This window comes from Marmota marmota, unplaced genomic scaffold, assembly GCF_001458135.2.
Source record: "Marmota marmota marmota unplaced genomic scaffold, marMar, whole genome shotgun sequence".
Classification (NCBI taxonomy): Eukaryota; Metazoa; Chordata; class Mammalia; order Rodentia; family Sciuridae; genus Marmota; species Marmota marmota.
In genome coordinates this window covers 26,380,150-26,407,487 of record NW_026000142.1, presented here as the reverse complement: position 1 = coordinate 26,407,487, position 27,338 = coordinate 26,380,150, and the positions used below count along the sequence as shown (strand labels likewise).

The 27,338-nt window shown below is 34.9% G+C and overlaps 1 protein-coding gene across 1 annotated transcript in view; it reads right to left on the bottom strand.

The window, feature by feature from the left end:
- Reln (reelin) overlaps positions 1-27,338 on the bottom strand; it is a 470,436-nt gene that overhangs the window by 258,632 nt on the left and 184,466 nt on the right. Inside the window, exon 4 of the mRNA XM_015488375.2 lies at positions 7,796-7,866. Coding sequence (XP_015343861.1) covers positions 7,796-7,866 — 71 coding nt within the window. The remainder of the gene's footprint in view (positions 1-7,795; positions 7,867-27,338) is intronic.

The window sequence follows — 27,338 nt, the reverse complement described above, 5'->3', positions numbered from 1 at the left end:
AAAAATTGCTGTGCAATTGTGTACTTTAAAAAAAAATTCTAGACCTTTTAGAACTGAAGAAATACATTTCCATAAATGGGACAGGTGAGAGGAAGAACAGCTGGAAGCTGACCTGAAACCTGCACACACGTGGCTTTTAAACAACATTCAGAAGTATAAAGCAGGAGAGAGATACTAAGCAGGAGGAGAAAGAAGAAGAGGAAGAGAGTGGGATAGTTCAGAGAGGGCCTTATACAATAGACTAAACTAGGGGCAACTGGGGAAGCTAAAGGATTTCAGGCTGGGAGTAGTGTCTAGGAGCAACGTAATGGATGGATGGAAGGCCTGCACTGCCCATCACCAAAGCATGGGAAGAAGAGGGCTGGTTACAGAGATACTAAGATTAAGTAAACTGATCTAGACATCTTGGGATAGGCATGCAAGGCAGAAAGGAACTAGCAAAAATTGCTATATAGGTTTTTGTTTAGTATCTAGGTTATTTATGAAGTCACTAAACACAGTGCCGTAAAGGGATGAAGATTTGGGGGAAAGCAAAGTTCAGTTTATTGATTTCAAGGTACCAAAAGGACATCTAAATTTAAGTGCCTAGAAATAGTGATGACAGCTAACAGTCTGTGCTAACCACTACGCTACATACTTCATTATGGTAGTCAATCCTCAACTTGACCAGGTTCCTTCTGGGCATAGAATATTGTCCAGGCCGTTGGGAATAGAATGGGATGGCCAAAAAGGTCAATACTATAATTTTCCCTATTTTACACACAAGACATTTGAGAGTCAGAAAGTACTAGAGTAGAAATTTAGACCCAGGGATAGCTCTGAACTTTATGTTCTCAACTGCTTTGCCTTACTGACTTTCAGCACCAAGCAAATGGATGGAGTTCAGGAGTTGAAATCCACAGGTCCAAGTGAGATCACCAGAGACAATATAAAAGTATGATAAGAAGTTCAAGGACAGATTCACTGCCAGCCCCAGAACGTACAATGTGGGAAGAAGAGGAACCCATGATGAAACTGAGAAAGGGTGGGCAAGTCAGGCAGGGTGAGGACTAGAGGCCCCTGGATTGGCTGGCATCCTAGTGGATTAGTGGTGACCTTGAGGATGTCAGTTTCAATAGCATGCTGGCAGTGGAGGCCAGATGGCAGGGTTAGGACTGAAGCCTGGGAACATGCAGTGCTCTTTCAAAAAGATGGAGAGTCAGTGAGAAACATGGCCAGAGGGATACATGCAGTCAAAGATGACATTCTTATTGCAAGTAGTGATTGGCATTAGTGTGTCTAAGCACTGAGGAGAAAGAGGGTCCCTGAACAGCAAGATATTGAAGCTGAGAGAAAGAGAGGGCAAAATTATTGGAGCAAGGCCTCAGAGGAGATGGGAGAAATGTTTTTCCACTGAGTTTATGTTTTCTGTAAATGTGTTTTGGTTATTCTTTTCTGGGTTTAAACTGGTATGTCTATTATAAGCTACTTAAGAACAAGATATGAAACTGCTTTACATTGTCACACAATTCCCACAGGTCTGTTAGTTTCCACACATGCCCACTGGGGACATACTCTAATATGTGCTAATTAATATTAGTACATTCCAATTCTCAAAAACTAGATTATGAAAATATATAGTGATTATTATATGAAACAACTGCATCTTCACATGTGCACTGAACATAAAGTTGGATTAATAAGTTGCAGGAAATAATAGTTCACAAGTCAAAATAAAATTGTGATTCATGTGTGTTGACAATAGCTTTGTTCCCCTCCCCCAAGTAATTAGATCCAAACTAGGTTCTGTCCTTCAAACTAGGAGGGAATCGACAGGATTATGTAGCAGCAAGAATGGGAAGCATACTTCTATAGGCATTCAAAAGAACTCAATGTCAGATCCTTCTCAGGCATAAATCTTGGTGTTTTGACTTTAGACTAGATAAAGCTGTCAAGTGGAAATGTATACAGCCATCAGAACTGAAGAGAAGGGTGTTTAAATCTATGTTCAATCACCTTGGAATAAACAGCACCAGTCCAAAACACCCTTCTTCAGGAAATTAAAAAGGAGCCAGACCCACCCAGGGCCAGTAGCAAGAAATTCCACTACAGCCCTTCGAGTGAGTTCTTTGTCATTCCCCTTAATCTTGTCTGTCTTCAGGATCACTCAGGGACACTTTTTGCCTGCCACAGCCTCAAGAGGGCTTTAATTCTTTCCCTTGTTGGGTAGTTTGTGAGACCTTGAAGCAAGATTTGGGGGTTCCCGAATGGTTCTCCCTGAGCCTCTTAATTCAGCTCTCTTTGTGTGTAAATTGCAAAGCCCAGGGATGTCATGAACAGGAGTTGTAACTGCTAAACTAAAATTCAAGCTACAAAATAGCCATGGGGAAAACAGATGTCTTTGACTAGCAAATGTTTTAACATTGGGAAAATTCAAGTGAAGCACATTATTTGTTTCCCATCAACAATTAAAGTAGATATGGCAAAACCTAATTCTGACTACTGAAGAAAAAAACAAGGCTGATTTAATAAAGACTTTGCCTTTCAGGGTTTTGGAAAGGCAATAATACAAGCTATTGAGTAATAAGTATATAGCCAAGGGAAGATTTTGGCAAATCTGATCTATAATTTGTGTAATATTTAGATATAAAACCCCCATTTAAAAATTATTTTCTTTTTATTTATTCGGTGGTTGGTACATGTAGGGGGGGTGGCTGGGGATTGAACCCAGGGTCTTAAGCATGCCAGGCAAGCACTCTGTCACTGAACCACATCCAAGCCCTAAAAGGTCCTATTACAGTATTGAAAAACGTCTAAGTAAATTAAATACCGCATTCACCTTATGAATTTACATATTAAACGTTTCCCTCTCCTCTCATAGTTTAAATTAACTGACCAATCCTTGATACAAATGATTCAAAAATTCCAAAGAGTTTGGAGTCTGAAGAAGAAAACTCTCAACCACCATGATGCAATGGCCCCTGAAGAATATATGCTCACTTTCTACCACTCACTGTTTTGAGGACAATGAACAGCAGGATCTGCTGAGGCTGGCACAAAGCAGCCAAGGTTTTCTGCACCAGCTGTAAGCCTGACCCCTTTCCTCCTGACATAAAGCATTTGCCTTTGGTTATAGCCACTTCCATCAACCCAACAACAGAGAATTCCAGCGTGGCTTATAAATGGCATGCACCCTTTGGCGGCACTACAGGGCATGACTGCTGTCAGGCCACTAAGCCTGCCATCTGGCCTTGCTAAATAATCAATGTGCGTGTTTGAAAAGGGTATGCCAAGAAGCTCACAGGTCCATGAACATACACGCACACCATTATTCTCCCCGCCTCATCCTTGCCTGTGATTTGTGCACACAACTAGACCAGCAGCAGCCACGTTAACGCGCCCACAGCAGCCTCACACGGGATGCTTTTGCCTTAAGCTTGTGGTTTATTTTCAAGGGCTCCAAAAAGGGTTCATTCCTCCCTAGGTTTTCAGGGAGTTTAGGCAGTAGTGATAATCTTGTTTACTGAGGTCATGGTTCTTGAAGATTTTCAGTGATTAATTTCTTAAATTTTATTTATTAAATTTTTACTTGTTGTAATGGAATCAACACTGGTCTGTGAGTCCTGAGATCTGGATTCTAACCCTGCCACTTACATTTTGTCAAGTGAACTTTCTTGAGATCATTGCCCCTGAATCTGGTCTATGTTCCAAGAGCATCAAGGGAATTCACTAGAGTTTCAATGAAAATCTGTGAATGATTTTCAGATTTTTAAATGGCAACATACACACATTTTGCAACTGAAGTCAGTGTAAGAAACATTGCTTTGGTATCACCCTGTCTCAGAGTGTCCCGCAGCAAAAATTCCCAAAAAAGTGATTTTTTTTTTTTTAGGAAGGGTAGTGAGTTTCCAACTATAAAATGTTTAAGTCCATTATTCAGCTTTTATTGAGTGTATGCTTTATGCCAAGTATTACTACATGTTAAAGAAAACAACAAAAAAATTAAGTCATGATTCCTTCCTTCAAAAAGCTCCACTTGGGGGAAATGAGCACTTAAACAAATAATTATGACACAATAGAGACAGACCATGCTAAGAGAGCCAGGCTCAGAATTTTCCTGTGGTTCCTGAGAAATGATTCACTCCACCTGCCACAGAAGAACTAGTCCTCCCCCTCAAAAGTAGAAACTCATATCTGTACTTTTTGGGGAACTTATATTATTTTTCTATAACCAAATACTACAAGTTCATTGTAAAAAATTAGAAAATACAGATAAGTTTAAGGGGGAAAAATAAAATATCCCCATTCTTATGACACTGACCAGCTTACACTTTTATTTTATGTCAGTTGGTCTTGCCTAAACCTTTGTTCCAACAAGATCCCTTCCCTTTAAGATTTACTGAGCCTGTCCTCTGTGCCAGCATCTCTGCAGAGTAAGGTCACACAGACAGACCCTGATTCACTTCTCTATGACTCCAAAGCCGTCATAAAACCTGAAATCCAAAACAAATGTCTGCTCACTGGATTTCTCTCCTCAGCCTCAAGAAAAGTAGCCTCTGACACCCAGATGTTGGCCTGGCTCTCCCAGCCAGGCCTTGGTGCTGTCCTGCTAAACATAAACAATATCAGACAAGGCTGCTTGGGGACCTCGATGGATCAAGAAAGAAACACATCCACTTCTTCATCATGTCTGAATACAGACACAACTTTGATACTGTCCAAGTCACAATGTACCAGGTGTCCCCCTCTCCTGGCTGGTAGAGGAGATAATACCTAGCAGGATCGGAAAACCTGAATTAGCCAGAGCAAAAAAGGCTTCAAGGGAAGGGTACAAACAATACTGGGGTGATGGAGTGAGGTTTATTTAGGAAGTTTTAAGGTAGAAGTGACAGGATGACAAGACATGAGGTGGGGAATGCAAACAGAAGCCAGATGTAAAGGATTTTCCCTGAATGAATGAAAAGCAGTGGGAATTTTTTTATGATGAAGATAAACTACTGCTTCTAATTGAGACAGGGAAGAATTTTAAGTAGGGAAATAATAAAATCATATTTCCACTGAAGCAAGTGCATTATCGAAGCTCTGTATAGGCACCAAGAAAATGGGAGCAGGACAATCAGGGAGGAGGCTATAAACCAATTCCCAGAGAAGGTAATGTGGCTGGACCAACGTTGGGTCAGTGAGAAAGGGAAGGAAGAGAGAAACTCCCCTCCTCTTTTTTAAACCCTGCAGACCTTTTGGCACTAGCTCCCCAGGATGTCTTTCCTAAGGCCCCAGGCAACTCAGCTACCTCTGTGATTCATGGATCTTCCATTTACATCCCAGCCTCTGGGCTCCTCAAGAACAGGAAATGGGTGTCTTTTCACTTTCATGCCTGTGTTTAGCTCTATGAGTTAGGGCAGCAGCCTTCCAGGTGCTGGTTATATGTTTGTAGAATAAAGTCTTCCAATAGAGCCTTCTAAGGAAAGGAATCAAGACTATAGACTTCCTAAGACATCACTAGTATGTGTTCTAATACAATACAATCTTGTAATAATATCCATATCCAAGCTCCACAAAACAAATTATGCTTTGTGTGAACTGTTTTTAATTGAAATCAGCAAACCTACTGAATATGTTATAATTGAAAGGTCCTGTGATGTGGTAAGTAGTGATTATCATTTTTTTCTTCTTGTAAATATATTAGATATTCCTCATCTAATGCATAGAAAATCATTCCATGTTAAAATTGCTATTTTATTTGAGGAAATAATTAATATTTTAATTAAAAGTAGATAGGATCAAAATAAATATACAGTTTATAGCACTAATTATTTTCCTTATTATTTCCTGACAGCAGGAAGCCATCAGTCTTGTTAGAATTCTTTCTCATCTTATCTCGGTTAAATTGATGATTTCAGTGTATTAGGTGCTGTTGAAAAGCTCAGTGTTTTCCTTCTACCCTGGGCTGAGCAGCGCTTTTAATAACATCCACATCTACCCTCATTTAAATCATGTTCACGAGCAACACTACTATATAAGGCAATTTTTTTTTTCCTCGCTGCTTGAGAATTTTTTTCCCCACTGATTTGTCTTGGCTTTTCCATTTCATTTTAGAGGATCCAGCCCCAATAATTCATTTATAATAGAAAAGACTCTTAAATTCAAGGCTTGAAAGAAATTAGCTTTTAGGCGATGATAAATGTTAATAAAATTAGACTTTTTTTGACATTACACACTTTTCAGGATATTGATATTCACTGCTATACAGCATTCTATATTTTCAGTAACGTGAACATTTTCATAGTTTAGAAAAAATTTTACATTGTGATAGAATTCTTGAGCTTATTTGCAGAGGCATATTTTAAATATTTGCATACTCAAAAATCACAGAATAAAATCTGTTTAACAAAAGAATATTGGTATGTCTGAAACTATAGAGTTTTCTGATTCAGAAATCACATAAGTAAACAATCAGAAGTTTGCCAGTAATAATCATCAACTATCACATTAATTAGATAAAACTGTACTGATTATATGTGTATTGTATCTATATATGTACATGAGTGTGTGTGTAAATTTTTTATTTTTTTAAGTCCATTAGATTTTCTTTAACAGAAAGATAATTAGTGGACATTTCCTTTAAACTCAATAATGTAATTCTTTTTTTTTTTAAATATTTATTTATTTTTAGTTTTTTTCGGCAGACACAACATCTTTGTTTGTATGTGGTGCTGAGGATCGAACCCAGGCCGCAAGCATGCCAGGCGAGCGCGCTACCACTTGAGCCACATCCCCAGCCCCAATAATGTAATTCTTAAGTTAACAAATTCCCTGAAATATCATTCTAAACAGAAATTGGTCCTATGTCTATGATGATGAGTGAAAACAGCATAACATAGACAACATTGGACTTCAAATGCATTTATCGACGAGATGCTTAATCAAGGACTTAACGTATGCTTAGACCAATTTACATTCATTCATTCTCTCCACCAGAAACTTTGGAGTAGCACTTATATGCCAGGCACTAGGCCAGCTACAGGGGAATCAAGAAGCATTGAGTCATAGCTCCTATACTTGAGAAGCCCAGTCTCAGGGTAGCATTCATCACTTTTCAAAGGAAAATTCTATAGGAAATGGTAAACACTATCATGGAGACACGAACAAAGTTGGATGGAATCTCAAGAGGTAAGAGGAGCAAATTTGCACATAGGCACGGATTCTGATTTTCAGTGTTTATTGTGCTTTGTGCCTAAGTATGTATCTGGAGTTTTGTCTGGAAGAAAGTCTGGATGTATACAGGACAATTCAAAAGTAGAAATCATTTAAGGTTGCCTGATTCCCTGTCACACATATCTGATATTATGTAAATTTTAATCTAAAAGAAATATAGTATCTACTCATAATTCTTAATAGTCCACAGTTGAAGGAAGTCCATAAATACTACATAAAAAAGTAATAATCAGAAAAAATTTCAGCAAAGTTGACAAGTTTAAATGGTAAATTAAGCAGAATACATTTTTTTAAATTCTAAAATTACGACTAAGATATGTATTTCTAGGATAACCAACATTAATTCATTAGAAAAACTATGAAAATAGTATAAACTTTCTTTTGATTTATTTTGCTCATACTTGGTTTTTCTCAGAGGCTAGAGACCTTTATCAACAGTCACTTAATAAATAATTATTAGGAATGTAAACTGGTTAATAATTCAATTTTAAGGCAGTTTATCAAGTAATAATAATGAAATGCTTACTTAGTCATAGAATATAGGCTCTATCATAAGTAATTTGGACACAACCAACACAGACAAGTCAAACACAACTCTTACCTCCTTGTTCACACAACTGCTGGGCTAACGCATCTTTGAAAATAACCTGGCCCCTGTGTGTGGCTGTAGCCCTGAAAATGAACAGGAAAAGGTTAATTCAAATATTGTAACATATGTGGTACTAAGATCTTTTTAAAATTAAATTTAAATGCAAAGAGCCTCATTCTTAAAGTTCACTTTGAAATTATGATCTTTAAAAAGGAGTGCATCTGAACAGGGACAGAAGTGGACCATAGAGTGAAGGTTGAAACCAAGACCCTGGGTTGATCGTTACCTTCTGGTCTTACTTTATAAATATACTGCAACATTCGGGGACTTATTTTGAAAACAGCAGATGTAAGCAAAACCTAGATGGAAGAAAAATTATGGAATGAATGCTTGTTAAAATTTATTCTTTAAGTGATGTTGATATAAAATGTTTGTGGAGTAATCATGATATTACTACTAGAGATAAATGCTCTTCAGGTATTTTTTTTTTTTCCGAAATCAATAACACAGAGAGTGAAGCAAAGAATTATATTTTTAAAAGTATTTTCTTTTAAAAAAAAATAAGGGTTATTATAGCTTTCATAATAAAATCTGCCAGATTAAAATATCCCCTTTCTCCCTATTGGGTCTAATTCACTATTGAAAGGAGACGTGCATCTTTTACCTCCTCTAATCAGAGCTATGCACATGGGTATTGAGAAAAAAAAAAATCCTTGCAGCAGATGTGTTATTCAGTGTCTATAATAGGAAACATCTTATTAAAGGAATAATTGTTTATGCTTTTATATGTTAAGTGTTTTCTTTTAAAAATAATTCTTCTGGTGTAAAAACATGTTACTTAAACGAATTTAGATCAGAAAATCATGTTTCCTTGAGAAACTTGATTTTAGAAAATAAGCCGTACAAAATATTTTTACTAATTAAAAATATTAACATTAAATCCTGACTTTATTTTTTTTTTATCAAAAATCACCCTATGATAAAGATAATTTGATTCAGTCCTTATCTGCTGAAGATAGATTATGTGCTTGGCTCATGAGAGGGCATGGTTTGTCCTCTGCATTTCTTCTCCCCAAGGTCTTCTTTGGTCAACATCTTGTCCTTTCCTCAGCTCATGAGGGCCTCCTAGCTACCAACATTCCCTACTCTGGCCCCCATGTGGAGATACCTTCCCCCTTCATTCTGCATACCTTTCTGATTTCTGTCCTCCATGAAATTGTTGCTAGCCCCTGGTGTCAATACCCAGGACCCAACTCTCTGAAAGTAATCTGATAAACTAATCCATTCTGGAGATGATGTTGCTTCAAGCAAATATATTTCAACAGTGACACTAAAAATATTATACTTTCACACACACACACACACACACACACACACACACACACTGGCATGAGTGACAGTTTTGAGTGGTGGAAGGGAGACTTAATTGGAGAGAAAAATCGTTGTATAGCTTCAACTCACAGCATATGTGAAACCTATAAAGAGAGTCAGACCATGCTTTCCATATTAATTATTATCAAAATTACAGATAAGCAGATGCTATTTTTTCTTTTTATTCATGTATGTTTATAGTGTTTTCTTCACTTTCAGAAAGCTTAAAATGAGGACTAAACATTTGATGAATCTAAGCCATAAACATACCCTACTGACTCATTAATTAATACAAGTTTTCTCTCAGGCAGAATATGTTGACTTTATTTACCATTTTAAATGCATTATTCAATTCAATCAAGCCAAGTGTTTTTGAGATCATATCTAATTCTAAATAGCAATACAAAGATCATAAGTATAGAATTTTGGTGTGACAGTTGCTTTGGAAGGGAGATGTTATTTTCAGAAATCACTAACCACTAAGAAACCTCCTACAGTATATAATGCTTAAATAATTATCTGTTTTAGTTGTCTTCTGATTGTAAGCATGTAATAGTCCTATCATAATATTTCTTGTTGGTCCACACGCTTGGTTATTATTGTGCCAGTCTGTGCTCCTCCTGAATAGGCTGAGCCCAAGTATTGAGATAAGATACTTTCAACAGAGGTTTCACTTATATCTATTTCAGAGATGTCAAGAAATCTTTGTTACCGTGTGGTGCCCTGTGGTAAGTCCATATGTTTTCCCCAATACTTACTTTTCTCAGATTTAGGATTTGTTGCTTTCATTCATATACTTACTTCTGCTTTAGTTCAATGAATAGATCTCATAAATTTCTAAAGAATTACAAAGTAATTGAAGCTGATAGCATAATACTCATTCTGCAGATAGAAAAGAAACTGCAAGATAAAAAATGGAGCCCTGGCTTTTGAAGTTGTGGGCTTCCCTCCCCTCATCCAACATGCTCCCCACCACCCATTTCCCCATCTTCCTAGTGCATTTTTCTAGAACTCTTGGGCTTTAGGAAGCAGATTTTGAAAGCCACTGAACTCATCTCTTACAGAATATGGATCAGGCACCCTGTTAATGGTAACTTAGCATTTAAAAACTGTCTTGAGAAACACAGCATACCATGTGCTTAAGGCCATTGTTCCAAGTCTTTTGCTTGGGAAAAGTAGAAATGGTAATAATAATGTGGTGGGTCTATACTATATCTATTATAGCACCTATTATTATTTAAAAATTACCCCTGTTAGCACTGTTGTAAGAATCTATATAAATCAACTTATTCCTGACAACAGCCATGTGAGCTAGGTGCCATTATCCCAATTTTTCTAGAACACAGAGCTATCACGTGATTTACAAATGTCACACAACTGACTGTAAAATCAGAATTCAATCCCAGGCAGTCTGAAGGTAGAATCCTGCGTTTAAGCATTCTATCAAATTTTCATTAACCTAGTCCAAGATATGATGGTAGTTTTCAATCTCTTTTGGAAGGAGAGCCTGCTTTCTGGGCTTGATCTTTTTTTTTTTTTAAAGAGACTAATCTCAGTTTAATTGAAATATAATTGGCATATAATGAACAAAAACATTTTAAGCAATCAAGAAGTTTTGACAATTGTATACACCTATGTATCACCAGTACAATAAGATATAGAATATCACCCTACAATTTTCATCACTCTACAATTTTCCACCTGTCTCCCTCTCTGAGACAGATTTAGGATGAATAGTATTCTAATTTCTATCACCATAAAACAGCTCTTCCTTTTAAAAATTTTATTTTTTTTTGCTGTGCTAGGGATTGAACCCAGAACCTCTCACATAATTTACTATTGACCTGTACCTCCTGATCTTTTTGTGGTTATACATGATGTGGAGTTACACTGGTCATGTATTCATATATGAACATAAGAAAGTTATGTCCAATTCATTCTGCTTTTTTTTTTCCATTCCCATCCCAGCTCCCTTCCCCTCTCTTCCCCCTGTCCAATCCAGTGAACCTCCACTCCTCCCTCCAGCCTGCCTATTGTGAGTCAGCATGTGCATATCAAGAGAACAGTTGGCCTTTGGTTTTTTTGAGACTGGCTTATTTCACTTAGTATGATAGTCTCCAGATCCATCCATTTACCTGCAAATGCCATTATTCCATTCTTCTTTATGGCTGAGTAATATTCCATTGTGTATATGTACCACATTTTCTTTATTCGTTCATCTATTGAAGGGCACCTAGGTTGGTTCCATAGCTTAGCTATTGTGAATTCAGCTGCAGTAAACATTGATGTGGCTATGTCACTATTCTAAGTCCTTTGGGTATAAGCCAAGGAGTGGGATAATCAGGTCAAATGTTGGTCTCATTCCAAGTTTTCTGAGGAATCTCCATACTGCTTTCCTGAATGGCTACACAAATTTTCAATCCCACCCACAATATATGGGTGTACCTTTTTCCCACATCCTTGCCAACATTTATTGTTACTTGTATTCTTGACAATTGCCATTCTGATGGAGTGAGATGAAATCCATTGTAGTTTTTACTTTTATTTCTCTGCTAGTGATGTTGAACATTATTTCATATATTTATTGACTGTTCCTATTTCTTCTTTTTTGAAATGTCTGTTCATTTGTCTATTTATTTATTGGGTTCCTCTGTCCATTTATATATTGGGTTATTTGGGGGTTTTTTGGTGTTAAGTTTTTTGAGTTCTTTATATGTCCTGGAGATTAATGATCTATCTGAAGTGCAGGTGGAAAGAATCTCTCCCATTCCGTAAACTCTCTCTCTGTCCTTGATTGTTTCCTTTGCTATGAAGAAGCTTTTCAGTTTGATACCATCTCATTTATTGATTCTTGATTTTACTTCTTGCCCTTTAGGAATCTTATTCTTAAGCCAACATGATGGAGATTTGGGCCTACTTTTTCTTCTATTAGGCGCAGGTTCTCTGGTCTAATTCCTAGGTCCTTGATCTGCTTTGAGTTGAGTTTTGTGCAGGGTGAGAGATAGGGGTTTAATTTCATTTTGGTACATATGGATTTCCAGTTCTCCCAGCACCATTTGTTGAGTAGTCTATCTTTTCTCCAATGCATGTTTATGGCACCTTTGTCTAGTACAAGATAGCTGTATTTGTGTGGACTTTTCTCTGCGCCTTCTATTCTGTTTCATTGTTCTTCATTTCTGTTTTTTTGTGCAAATTCCATGCTGTTTTTGTTACTGTAGCTCTATAGTATAATTTAAGATCTGGTATTATGATGCCTCCTGTTTCACTTTTCTTTCTTTCTTGCAATTTGAGGATTGCTTTGGCTGTTCTGGGCTTATTATTTTCCCCAATGAATTTCATGACTGCCTTTTCTATTTCTATGAAGAACAACATTGGAACTTGGGAATTGTATTAAACCTGTGTAACAGTTTTCATAATATGGGAATATTAATTCTCCCTATCCTTCTAAGGTCTTCTTCAATTTCTTTCTTTATTATTCTGTAGTTTTCATTGTAGAGGTCTTTCACCTCTTTTGTTGGATTGATTCCCAAGTTTGTTTTTGTTTTGTTGAGGCTATTGTGAATGGGCTGGTTTTCCTAATTCCTCTTGCAGCGGATTCATCACTGATGTATAGGAAGACATTTGATTTATGTGTGTTAATTTTATATCCTGCTACTTTGCTGAATTCATTTATTAGTTCCAGAAGTTTTCTGGTGGAGTTTTATGGATCTTCTAAATATAGAATCATGTTGTCAGCAAATAGGGATATTTTGAGTTCTTCTTTTCCTATTTGTATCCCTTTAATTTCTTTTTTCTGTATAATTGCTCTGGCTAGAGTTTCCAGGGCTATGTTGAATAGAAGTGGTGAAAGAGGGCATCCCTGTCTTATTCCAGGTTTGAGAAGGAATGCTTTCAGTTTTTCTCTATTGAGAATGTTACTGGCCTTTGGATTAGCATATATAGCTTTTACAATGTTGAGGTATATTCCTACTATACGTTGAACCAACTTTGCGTCTCTGGAATGAACCCCATTTGATCATAATCTTTTAATACATTTTTGTATGCAATTTGCCAGTATTTTATTAGAATCATTGCATCTGTATTCATCAGGGATATTGGTCCAATTTTTTTTTCCTTGATGTGTCTTTGTCTGATTCTGGTATCAGGATTCTGGGCTTGATCTTTAAGGTTATATTTTCTTTGGTTTTTGCTCTCTTACCCTTCTGGCTACAGCTAAGCCCTTTCATTTAATTTCCTCTTGAAAAAATAAACTTCTGTTTCTGGACCATATGGTCAGGTACATGGAATTTGTCTTCAAATACTGCTTCTCTTGCCCCCTTCTACCATAGTACTCCATGAACCTGCAACTTCTAATCAGCTCATGGAAGTCCCCTTTTACCTTGGTTATGTTTCTCCAAGAGTCCCATGACCTCTCACTTCTTTCCTCAAGAACACTGGGTATCATTCTCAGCCACACCACTGCCCAAGCCTTGTAGGGACAACCAATACACATATGCACATTGGAAGATAATCATCATGTGCACCAATTCTTAAAAACCTTTAAATTCCTCAGATAATTATTATATTTTAATATGAAAATGCTTCTCCCTGTAGGAGGTGCATGGTTAGTCATTTTAAAGGTCTGCATATTAGCATTTTATCTTAGAGGGAAAGAGAAGCCCAGGTGACTAGCAAGAACATAGGTTCCATTGCTTTATCCTATGAGATGTCTGTTCTGTTCTCTCCCTCATATGACTATGTCACTGATGGCAACACTACACACATACTTCAAGCCATGAAATAATTTATGGTGATTTACCTACATAATTACAGCTTTGATTTAAAATCTTATAGGGAAATAATACATTTTAATATATAAATGTATATGTGTATGTGTGTGTATTTATATATATATATGTGTATATATATATATATATATATATATATTCAAAAATTTCTAACCATTAAATGACTCTACTGTTCAGATCCTCCAATTTTTAACCCACAGTATATTTTTGATACAAGAATATACAGTTATGGAATATGACAATAAGCCTTAATTATTTTTCCCTCTCTTTTCACAATTTACTCATTTTCATAATTGTTACTTTATGTAACTTATAGCTCTCTTTTTTGAGGAAAGTCCTTCAAATTTGTGATTCTAGTAACTATGCTGATAATCTAAATTTCTAATTTGGGGACAATTATTAAAACAAGAAAAAAACCTAAATGCTTTAAAACATAAAAGGGAGTAAGTGAATAACTCCAGGGAGAAATTATTTTTATATTAAACTCTCAATTTCAGCTATGCTAGAAATTTCTGAAGTTTCCATAATCAGTAATAATTTTTCAGAAGAGTTCAGTGTTCACTGGTCTAGGAAGAAGACCAAATTTTTCCAACAAGTTTCTAGTAAATACTTATCATATTCTTAGAAGACACATAGATCTCTAAAGCAAGCCTGCTAATAAGAGGCCCTTTATTTGTGTCTTGCTTACAAGTACTACCATCAGATTTCAATTTGAATGTACAGAAAAAGAATTAATAGTTATTATTCACAAATATATTGGTAGTATATTAATAATTTGACCAATATTAAATAAATTTTTTCTTGTATTGCAGTCTTTATTATATGATTTTAAAAATAAATTCCAGTGTTTTCCACTTAAATTTTTAAAAATTTAATATAATATTGGTTGAGAAATTTTTTTGGCAAATATACTTTATATTCTAGAGCGAAGGTTGATGAACTTTCAATTAAAAAATCAAACAATAGATATTATAGGTTGGTGAACCATAAGTTCTGGCTCAATTTTTCAATTCTGTTCTTGCAAGAGTAACATACTTAGATGAAATGTGAATGAATTAGTGAGTCTATGTTATAATAAAATTATGTTTACAAATAAAGAGCTCCCCATATTAAATACATAATCTTAAAGTTACTATTCTACCATTTGAGAAACTCTTTAGATTTCCCAAATGAAGAAAACTCATCGTGATCAACATATTCTGTGCTTGAAATAGTCTTTGTTATAATTTTAAAAGAGCATGAGATAGTCTCATCTTATCAACTCCTAGAGCAACTGTCCACCAAGGCATTTAAGAATTAACTGTGGATTGTGCTGTGGCACAGGACTGAAGCTCAGTCTTTACAGTGAAGAATACCAGCTTCAGATTCCCTATGTGAGGACAGGGATAACTTGAAATAACCACTATCACTTAAAGATAGTCATATTCACTCTTTGCATCCTTAATCTCTCAAATAGAGTCAAGCTTCTGAAACAGTATAAATCATTAATTAAAAAAGAAAGTGTCCCTTATAAGACACTAGTCATAATGATGTGAACTTAGGAAGAAATCAACACTATTTCTATTTTTTCAGTTCACAATTTGCTTCCAAGAGTGCAATATTGCAATCCGGTTTCCAAGTAATGGATACAGACAGGTTTTAGTATAATTGTCACAGTGCCTGAATTCCCAAGTGTATTGTTTATTTATTGAATGAATCGATTTGCTCACAGATTGATGTGAAGAACAATATGAGCTGCCTCATCTTAAAACTAGGACAATGTGCTTTCCCTCCAGGGGTGGGTTACTTTTCCCACCTTTCTCTGTGGCTTTACCCATGAGGTCTGGTGTGTTACTGAGTCTTTTATATTCACAGCTACAAGGGCATTCATTAATCAGGTATTTGAATTTAATTTAGTGCAATATCAGTATGTCAAGTTACCCTCCAGAAACTATATGGAACATGAGAAAAGAAAGAGGTTTTCTGAGTTTAGTAAATTTTGTCTTTGAAGGAATCAATTTATTTGGAAAAATAATTCTTGCACCCTTGTTGTCAGCAAATTTAATAATTTCTAATTTGGGGACATTTATTAAAAGAAGAAAAAACCCAAATGCTTTAAAACATAAAAGGGAGTAAATGAATAACTCCAGGGAGAAATTATTTTTATATTAAACTCTCAATTTCAGCTAGACTAGGCTATTACAAAATGCTTCAAAGTTTCTGCATGCTTTCACAGCATTTGCTTTCCAAAACTTCACTGCTCTCATTGTTTTTACAACCACATCTTTTATTTTTTAGACCACAGCCTTTTTCCTTCTGTCAAATATATAAATATTCTCTATCCTTGAAATCTAGTAATTGTAATATCTGTCTGTCCTTAAAGGTCACCCAATACATGGCTTAAGCCTGTTTCCTGATGGAGGTATAGTTATATTAGCAAGAGAAAGGAAATACAGGTAAAATAATAAATAAAGGGAAAATAAATTAATGGTTAACAGTAACTTCACTTCCAAATGAATCAACAAAATTAACTAAAGAAATTGAGATGTAGGATCTATGTTCATCTGACGCAGTTTATGTTCATCTGACAGCACAGATCCACTGAAAACACAGGTTGAGCATCCCTGATCCAAAATCTGAGATCCAAAATATGAATTTTTTGAATGCCATCATGACACCACAAATGAAAAATTCCATACCTGAGCTCACACGACAGGTCATAGGCAAAATGCACTGAAAACATCGTATAAATTACCTGCAAGCTAGGTAAAAAGATGTATAGGAAACATCAATAAATTTTGGGTTTAACTTAGGTCTCATCTCTAACAAATCTCAAAATGTATATGCAAATATTCCAAGATTTGAAATCCAAAAACTTCTTTTCCCAAGGATTTCAGATAAGTTATTCTTCACCTGTACATGTACAACCATGGTAGCAGCTATATAGTAAATGTTTGTGGAGTAGATGAATGACTAGTCTGTGGTTCCCTGTTATACACAATGTCAAATGTTTTAAAAAGTGACCAGCAGCAGACACAGTGGGGCATACCTTTAATCCCAGTAGCTCAGGAGGCTGAGGCAGGATGGTAGCAAGTTCAAAGCCAGCCTCAGCAACTTGGTTGGCCCTAAGCAACTTAGCAAGACCCTGTCTCAAAATGAAAAATAAAAAAGGACTGGGAACATGGCTCAGTGGCTAAATGCTTCTAGGGTCAATTCCAGGTTCCCCCCCCCAAAAAAGTAACCAGCATATTATTGCATAAGAAACACCATGGAAAAGATAGATGATAATATATATGGTCAAACAGACATTACTATAGATAAGATTTATTTTGGAAATCAGTTAATAGCAAGAAAAGTAAAAGAAAAACTGATGCATTTGCTTTACTATTTTAGCACATTTTCATCATTTAACAAAGTTTAAAACAATTGTAATTCAATGCCTTCCAAAACTTCAAAGAAAAAATGTTTTTCATACCAACTTTTTTTAATCACTGAAAGTCATCAAAGAAAAGTACTGGAGTGGCTCTGCCTGTTTTAAACACCTTTTAACTAAGTATGCCTATGTGAACATGCCTCAGAGGTATCCTCAGGCAAGAGAAAGACAAACCTGGTAAAAAGCCACACCACTCCAAAGGAACGCTCTGTAAAAATTATGTTATTGACTAGATAGTGAGTTAAGGAGTCTGTACTTGTGTTGAAAAACTCACACAACACAAGTTGCCTAAGAAGCACCATAAAGAGCCGGACATGGTGGTGCACACCCATAATCCCAGCGACTTGGGAGGCTGAGGTGGAAGAATCAAAAGTTCAAAGCCTGCCCTAGCAAATTAGGGAGACCCTGAGCAACTTAGTGAAACCCTGCCTCAAATCAAACAAATAAAAAAGGGGGTAGTGGGGATGTGGCTCAGTGGTAAAGCACCCCTGAATTCAATCTCTGCTACAAAAAAAAGGAGAAGCACCATAAAAAAAATGAACAACAAGAAAAAGTAGCAGCTTCAGACAGGGAGGAAGGGGGGTTTGTTCTAGCTCTGGCATTCGTTCTGTCCATGAGATAGTCATGTCACTTAGCATCTGCGCATCTCCTTTTCTTAAGCTATAAAATAAACTGGGCTGCATAATTGCTAAGGTTCAAACAGCAGATTTGTAATCAGAAGACAGGGATTTGCACCATGGCTCATGATTTATGTTTATTTTTGACAAGGGTTTCATTTTTCTAGACAGAACCAGAAAACTCATAGTACTTATTTTACAAGGCTGGGGTAAAAATCAGATGAGAGTCAACTCTGTGAAGATGTAAAAATATAAGGAATTACGGTAATGATGTGCTGAATGGTCATCTCAGAAAATACTGCCACAGAATTGCAAGGAAATTAAAGAAATACCTTAAATATACCATATCACAAGCCATGTTTAGATCTTAAAAGGTGAAAAGAGGGAAGACTTACATGTTTTATGACCAGAAGATGACTACTGAAAGGTCTAATAAAATACATGATTTCTGACTTAGTTACAAAATCTTAACAATAGGATAATATTTTTTGCTTTCTTGTAAAAATAAAAAATGCCACCAAAGTAATATAAGCATTGTTTTGGAAGAAATAAGTTATAAAGCAAGCATCTACTGTAGGCTCTAATAATGAATATTTTATTTTATAAAAAGAATTTTCATTATAAAAAATTTTAAAGAAAGAAAAGAGAGGCTGAGGTTGTGGCTCAGTGGTAGAGCACTCACCTAGCATGTGTGAGGCACTGGGTTCAATCCTCAGCACCACATTAAAAAAAATCATTAAAGAAAGGTATTATGTCCATCTACAACTAAAAAAGAAATTCTTAAAAAGAAAGAAAAGATGGTCACTATTAACATTTCAGTAAACTATATATGCTGGGAGTTTTTAAAATCAATTCTGAAATGTAAAGTTTAAAAAAATGCTTGCAAAAAAATGCTTGTAAAAAAAAGCAAGTTTCTGGGCTGGGACCATGGCTCAGCAGTAGCACATGGCATGTGTGAGGCACTGGGTTTGATCCTCAGCACCACGTGTAAATAAATAAAATAAAGATCTATCAACAACTAAGAAAAAAAAATTTTAAAGGAAAAAAAATTTAAAAAGGAAGTTTCTATCTCTTTATATTTATTATTTATTTTAAATAGTTCCTATATTAAATGTTTTTAGACAGGATTTTTCAAGGATATATGGTAGTATCCTACCATATAGCTCAATCAAAGTTTCCTTTTCTTCTTTGGTTAGAACTTGTTTACAATGTTTTCAGTAATTAAATATTAAACATTTGACCCCATGTCTTGCGTTTTGAAATAGATTTTCAGGGCTGGGAATGGAACTAGGAGCATAAACATTTACAGCTTTTGTTATGGACTGAAAGTGTCCCCTCTTCCTGCCAAATTCATATGTTGCAGCTCTATACCCAATGTGATGGTATCTGGAAGTCAGGCCTTTGGGAGACAATTATGTTTAGATGAGGTCAGGAGGGTGGATCCCCTGTAATAGATTAGTATCCTTTTAAGAAAAGAAAGAGAACAAAGCTGGAGATATCACAATTCCTGATTTCAAATGATACTACGAAGTCATAGTAATTACAGCAGCATGGTGCTGGCAAAAAATAATGTAGTCACATTTACCAATGGAACAGGTAGAGTCAACTAATTTTTGAGAAAGGTGCCAAGAATATGCAGTGGATAGGGACTTCAATGCACAGTTCTGGGAAAACTGGATACTCACAGACAGATGAATGAAAACAGCCCCTTATTTTACACCAGACTAAAACATCATCTTAGGGCTGGGGATGTAGCTCAGTGGTAGAGCGCTCACCTAGCATGCATGAGGCACTGGGTTTGATCCTCAGCACCACAAAAATAAATAATAAACAAATAAATAAATAAAAGTTTTCATGTCCATCTCCAACTAAAAAATTTTTTTAAAAAAATCAACTTAAAATGAATTAAAGATTTAAATGTAAGATCAAAAACTATAAAACTACTAGAAGAAAATAGGGGGAAACTATACAATGTTGGTCTAGGCAAAGACTTAAAAAAAAACTTACCCCCAAATTAAAGGTTACCAAAGCAAAAATAGACAAATGGAATTACATAAAACTAAAAAACTTCTGTATAGCAAAGAAAACAATTAACACTGTACAGAAACAACCTATAGATTTGGAGAAATATTTGCCAACTATACATACAATAAGGGGTTAAGGTCTGAGATACATAATAAGAGTTTAAACAATTCAATAGCAAGAAAACAAAACAATATAAAAATTGAGAGACCTGAATAAACATTTCTCAAAGAAGACATACAAAAGGCCAACAGGTATGTGAAAAAATGTTCAATATCACTAATCACTAGGGAAATGCACATTAAAATCACAATGAAATACCACCTCATACCTATTAGAGTGACTGTAACCAAAATACAACAGATGACAAGAGTTGGTATGATTGTGCACCGTTGGCAGGAATATAAAGTGTACAGCCGTTACAGAAAACTGTAAGAAAAATTTAAAATAGAACTACCATAGGATCCAGGGATCCCACTTCTGGCATTTATCCAGGAGATTTGAAATTAGTTAGAAAAAAAGATTTCTACACTCCCAGATCAGGATTGGCACAATTCACAGTGCCAAGAAATAAAATCGACTGATGAATGGTTAAAGAAAATGTGGTACATATGCACAATGGAATGCTAATCATCCTGCCATATGAACAGTCTGTCCTATATAACAACATGAATGAAGTTGGAAAACTTTATGCTAAGTGTACAGAAAGATGAATACTGCATGTTATCACTCATATTTGGAAACAAACCATTTAATTCATAACAAGCAAAGAGTAGAAGGGTTGTTACAGACACTAGGTGTGGAGGGATGAGGTCAAAGAGAGATGATGGTCAAAGGTACAAAAAATCAGTTAAGAGAGAAATAAGTTTAATACAGTTCATAACAGTCTCCTACATTTCAAAACTGCTAGAGAATTTCAAATGTTCTCAAAACCCCAAATGTTCAGTATCTAAGGTAATGGGTATCTTAACTAACTTGGTTTAATTATTCCACATTGTATCCATTTTTATATCTTCACTTTGCATCTCATAAATAAGTGCATTTTTAAATGTGAATATACAATAACAAAAATATTATTTTTTTAAAAGAAGAAGAGCCATTAGAACTCACTCTCTGAGTGTGCACAGTTCATGGGAGCACACTGTGAGAGATCAGCTCTCTGCACGTCAGGACAAGAACCCTCCTCACTAGGAACTGTGAGCCAGTATACCTAAACAGGCCTCTGACCTATGGATTTTGTCACAGCAATCAAAAGCAAACTAGGAGAGCTTTGCTCCATAATTCTGAACAGCATTTCAGAAAACGTATACCAATTTTCCTCTCTCCATCAGTGTACTAGAAAAGCGCCTCCCTCACAATACCTCTGACAGCACTGAACATTACCAGCTGACAATTTTACTTTCCAGTGGTGTTAAGTTACTTTTAATTTCTAACCCATTAATTATTAATAGGGATATTTTACATGCTTGTTGGTTTCATTTTTTTCAGCTTTGGGATTTATCTTTCCATGTGCTTGTTAATTTTGCTATGGATTTTGACGTTTTTCTAGGATTTATAAGCATACCTTAAATGTTAAGACTTCTAACCTATTATTACGTTTGTTGTCACTATTTTTAATGTAGTTTATAATTGATCTTTTACTATCATTATGCTTTTGTTTTATATTTTCTTTTTAAGTTTTAAATTTCCATGCAATTGAAAATTTCAATCTATTCCCTTCTAATTTTTTCCAGGGCTTCCATGCTTAGAAGCTCTTTCTTATTCTAAACTTAGTTAAATAGAAGTTTGTATGCATTTTCTTTGGGGAATTTTTTCTGTACAAATGGATTTTATTTCTCTATATAGGCATTCAGTTGAGGTATGTATTTACTATTTTTTTTCATTTAATTTAAAAGACATTCTATCAGCACCTCAGGAGGCTTGAGGAGGAACGAATGCAAGTTCAAAACCAGCCTCAGTAACTTACCAACAAGTACCACACCAAGACCCTATCTCTAAATAACATATAAAAAGGGACTGGGGAGGTATCTCAGTAGTTAAGCATCTTTGGGTTTAATCCCCAGAACTACATAAGTAAGTAAATAAATAAATAAATATTAATTAAAAGATAGTCTACCATATTTTACTGAGTAATCTTCAATCAACTACTTATGATAGACTTTTTCTATATTATATTTTTAATGTCTATCAGTGTTACTTTCTGAAACATCCATGCAGACCCACTAATGTGAAAGCCTTCCACAAATTTCCATACATATATGAATAGAGCAATCATGGAACTGGGAATAATGTTTTCTATTATGATTTCTGATTTGATTAAAAATAAACAGTTCTTACACAATCATAATTAAATTATAGAGGTAAAGTGAAAATGGTTGGTGAAACTTTGATATATAATATCATGCTTAAATATAGTTGTTAAACATCAGTTCATTCAAATAATGTCAGGTAGCAATTCCTATGATAGTTTAAATATAGACTTGTCAGTTAAGTGTTTATATAGGTGAAGTGGAATGAATTTTGGAAAAGCAAACCTGTGCCGCCTTCTTCAGATATACTGAATCAGAGGGTCTGCAATTGAGAGGTGGGGCACAATATAGGGGGCTAAAACAGGAAGATGACGAGAAAATCTCTGGCATAAGAATTGCATCAGACACATCCTTCCTGTTCTTGTAAAACATTACCAGGAATTTGAAAGCCAACAAGAATAAAGATATATTAGAGCTTCCAGGAAAAGAAAACACATAATATTCAAAATAAAAATAAAATTCTATCAGATTTCCCAATTATAACCCCAGAAAACTTCAAAATTTTTAGAGAATATTACTTATAATCTGGAATTGTACCTCTAGTCAAACTATCATTCAAATGAAAGGAATTTTACCTACCATTACACTTTCTGAGCAATCAACTGAAAAAGTGCTTTAAGAAAAATAAAGCCATATATTAAGAAACAGAAAAAAATCAATTACATTTAAATATAAAAAACTGCTCAAAAATTAGAAAGTCATAATACATTATTTGGTTCTTCAATAAATAATATATAATGATTAATTAAATTACTGATGATTAATTTTATTAAAAATTTGACATATTTATACTGGAAAAATATAGGGGTTGAGTTTGTGTTGGGGGAAGGAACAGTGTAAAAGAGATATATCTTCTTTTACCACAAGATGGAGTCACTGATTTAAGCATATTATTTATATGTAACAAAAGTAGCAACTAAAATAATGATGGTACCTTACTCTAGAAGTGTTACTGGAAGCAGTGGAGAAAGAAAGTCTTTCTTTTACTTATAACCCTTTTCCTGTTGTATGATATTGAAAATTTTTTGACAAAAATAAAATCTAATTTTAAAATAAATGAACACCAAAGTAAGCAGAAGGAAGAAACTAATGAAGATTAGAGCAGAAATAGTGAAATAGAGAAAAGAAAGATACAGGAAATCAGTTTTTTAAAAAATTGGTTTTTTTGAAAAGGAAAACAAAATTGAACAACCATTAGATAGAATACCAAAAAAAAAAAAGGCAGGGGAGGATGAAGACCAATTTACTAAAATCTGGAGTGAAAGAGGGATAATGGTATTGACTTTACAGAAATATAAAGGATCATAAAGAAACACTATGAACAGCTATAGGCCAAAAATTAGGCAGCCCATATGAAATAGAAAAATTCCTTGAAAGATGTAAAGCTCTTAAACTGATTCAAGAAGAAATTGAAACTGTAAATAGACATAAAAAAAACTTCAGTTAATAAGAAAAACTTCCCACAAAGAAAATCTCAAGCCCAGATTGTTTCACTGTTGAATTCTACAAAGTCCTTCACAATCAAGGACATCAATCCTTCAGAAATTCTTCAAAAAAAATTAGGGAAGGAGAGGAACACTTATAAAAACATTCTGTGAGCCAGTATACCAGAAGCAGACAAAGACATCACAGGGGGCGAAAAAGAAACTACATAAATACCCTTATGTATATAGAACCACAAACCATCAATAGTATACTAGGAAATCAAATCCAACAACATACAAAAATGATCATGAAATTCACTCAGGAATGCAAGGTTGGTTTGATATACAAAATTAAACCATACTTAATCTTACTTATAGAATAAAGGTCAACAAACACATGAACATCACCACAGTTACAGTGAAAATATATCTCTAATAAACATAGATGCAAAAATTCTCAATAAGATTCTGGCAAATTGAATACAAAAACATATCAAAAAGATAGTGCACCAAGATCAAGTAGGTTCATTCCAGGGATTCAAGGTTGGTTCAACATATGGAAATCAATAAATGCAATTCATCACATCAGTAGACTTAAATATAAGAAAAATATGATCATCTCAATTGATGCAGAAAAAGTATTCAACAAAATATAGCACCCATACATGTTCAAAACACTAGAAAAACTAGGGATAACAGGAACATATCTTAACATCATAAAAGCTATCTATGCTAAGCCCCTGAAATACATCATTCTCAATGGAGAAAAATTGAAAGCATTCCCTCTAAAAAATGGAACAAGACAGGGATGTCCTCTTTCATCACTTTTATTTAACATAGTTCTTGAAACAATGGCCAGAGCTATTACACAGATGAAAGAAATTAAGGGGATACAGATAGGAAAAAAAAACTCAAATTAGCCCTATTTGCTGATGATATGATTATATACCTAGAAGACCCAAAAAAATTCCACCAGAAAACATCTAGAACTAGTAAATGAATTCAGCAAAGTAGCAGAATATACAAAATAAACATGCATAAATCAAAGGCATTTCTGTATATCAGTGACAAATCCTCTGAAAGGGAAATGAGGAAAATTACCCCATTTAAAATAGCCTCAAAAAAAATTGGGGCATCAACTTAACGAAAGAGGTGAAAGACCTGTATAACAAAAACTACAGAATGCTAAAAAAGGAAATTAAAGCAGACTTTAGAAGATGGAAAGATCTCCCTTGTTCTTGGATAGGCAGAATTAATATTGTCAAAATGACCATACTATCAAAAGCACTATACAGATTTAATGCAATTCAAATGAAAATCCCAATGACATTCCTCATAGAAATAGAAAAAGTAGTCATGAAGTTTATCTGGAAAAATAAGAGACCCAGAATAGCTAAAGCAATCCTTAGCTAAAAGAGTGAAGCAGGTAGCATCACTATACCATACCTTAAACTATACTAAACAGCAATAGTAACAAAAATAACATGGTTTTGGCACCAAAATAGATAAGTAGACCAATGGTATAGAATAAAAGACACAGAGACTAATCCCACAATTACAGTTATCTTATATTGGACAAAGGCACCAAAACCATACATTGGAGAAAAGATAGCTTCTTCAACAAATGGTGCTTGGGAAACTGGAAATCTATATGCAATAAAATGAAATTAACCCCCTATCTCTCACCAGGCACAAAACACATCTCAAAGTATCAAAGACCTAGGAATTAAACCAGAGACACTGTGCCTATTAGAAGAAAAAGTAGACCCAAATCTCCATCATGTTGGATTAGACCCCAACTTCCTTAATAAAACTCCTATAGTATAAGAATGAATATCAAGAATCAATAAATGAGATGGATTCAAACTAAAAAGCTTCTTCTCAACAAAAGAAACAATCAGTGAGGTGAATTGAGAGCCCACATCTTGGGAGCAAATTTTTACCACTTACACATCAGATAGAGCACTAAGCTCTATGGTATATAAAGAATTAAAAAAGCTAAACACACACACACACACACACACACACACACAAATAGCCCAATCAATAAATGGAGCCAAGGAACTAAACAGACACTTCTCAGAAGATGATATACAACCAATCAACAAATATGTGAAAAAAATATTCAACATCTCTAGCAATTAGAGAAATGCAAATCAAAACTACTCCAAGATTTCATCTCACTCCAGTCAGAATGGCAGCTATGAAGAACAGAAACAATAATTAGTGTTGGCGAGAATGTGGGGGAAAAAGGTACACTCATACATTGCTGGTGAGACTGCAAATTGGTGCAGCCAATCTGGAAAGCAGTATGGAGATTCCTTGGAAAACTGAGAATGGAACCACCATTTGACCCAGCTATCCCACTCCTCGGTCTATACCCAAAGGACTTAAGAACAGCATACTACAGGGACACAGCCACATCAATGTTTATAGCAGCACAATTCACAATAGCTAAACTGTAGAACCAATCTAGATGCCCTTCAGTAGATGAATGGATAAAGAAAATGTGTGTATATATATACACAATGGAATATTACTCAGCAATAAAAGAGAATAAAATCATGGCATTTTCAGGTAAATGGATGGAGTTGAAGAATATAATGCTAAGTGAAGTTAGCCAATCCCCAAAAAACAAATGCCGAAGTTTTCTCTGATATAAGGAGACTGATTCATAGTGGGGTTGGGAGGAGGAGTATGGGAGGATTAGATAAACTCTAGATAGGGCAAAGGAGTAGGAGGGGAAGGAAGGAGGAATGGGGGTAAAAAAGATAGTGGAATGAGATGGATATCATTACCATAAGTGCATGTATGAAGACACAAATGGTGTGAATATACTTTATATACAGCCAGAGATATGAAAAATTGTGTTCTGCATGTGTAATATGAATTGTAATGCATTCTGCTGTCATATGTAACAAATTAGAATAAAAAATAAATTTAGAAAAGTTGTTATCTTTCAATAACATATTAAAAGGAAGTAGTAGGGGGCCCAAGGAAACAATAAAACCTCAAATTACAACCAAATTTCAATTAAACCAAAATTTAATTTCATATATCATATGCAACTTTGTGCCCAGGGAGAGAATACTTTTTCTTTCGTAATGTATAAATACCTGCCTCTGGACAAATTTAGATGAAAGAAAACACATTAAATTATTGATGTAATGATTAATTGAAAGTCCCCTTAAATTATCCAGTATATTTATAGCAAAGCCCTTTGGCCCTGCTCAGGCAAAGCTACAACTCTTCCAAGTACATTAAAAACATCATTTGTAACAATTTTTGATGAATTCTAGAATTGAAATAACCAATATGAATACTTGGGATATTGTCAGGATGGGGGTTGACTTTTTCCCCTCTGTCTTCTTTACCTAGAAATACATTCTTTGAGTTGTACATAGAACTAGACTTAAATTCAATCTCCACAGTGTTTCAAGTAAATTCCATGTTGCTGTGGTGTTAGTGTCCATTTGAGATTCCTAGTGTTAACACAGTTCTGTAACTAGTGAGTTTGATCTTGGAATAGTACAAATCTCATAAGAGCTGTTAGATAGTAGCTCCAGTGAAAAAACAAAGTTTCTCCAAGGGTAATGCTCATGCAGATCATTTT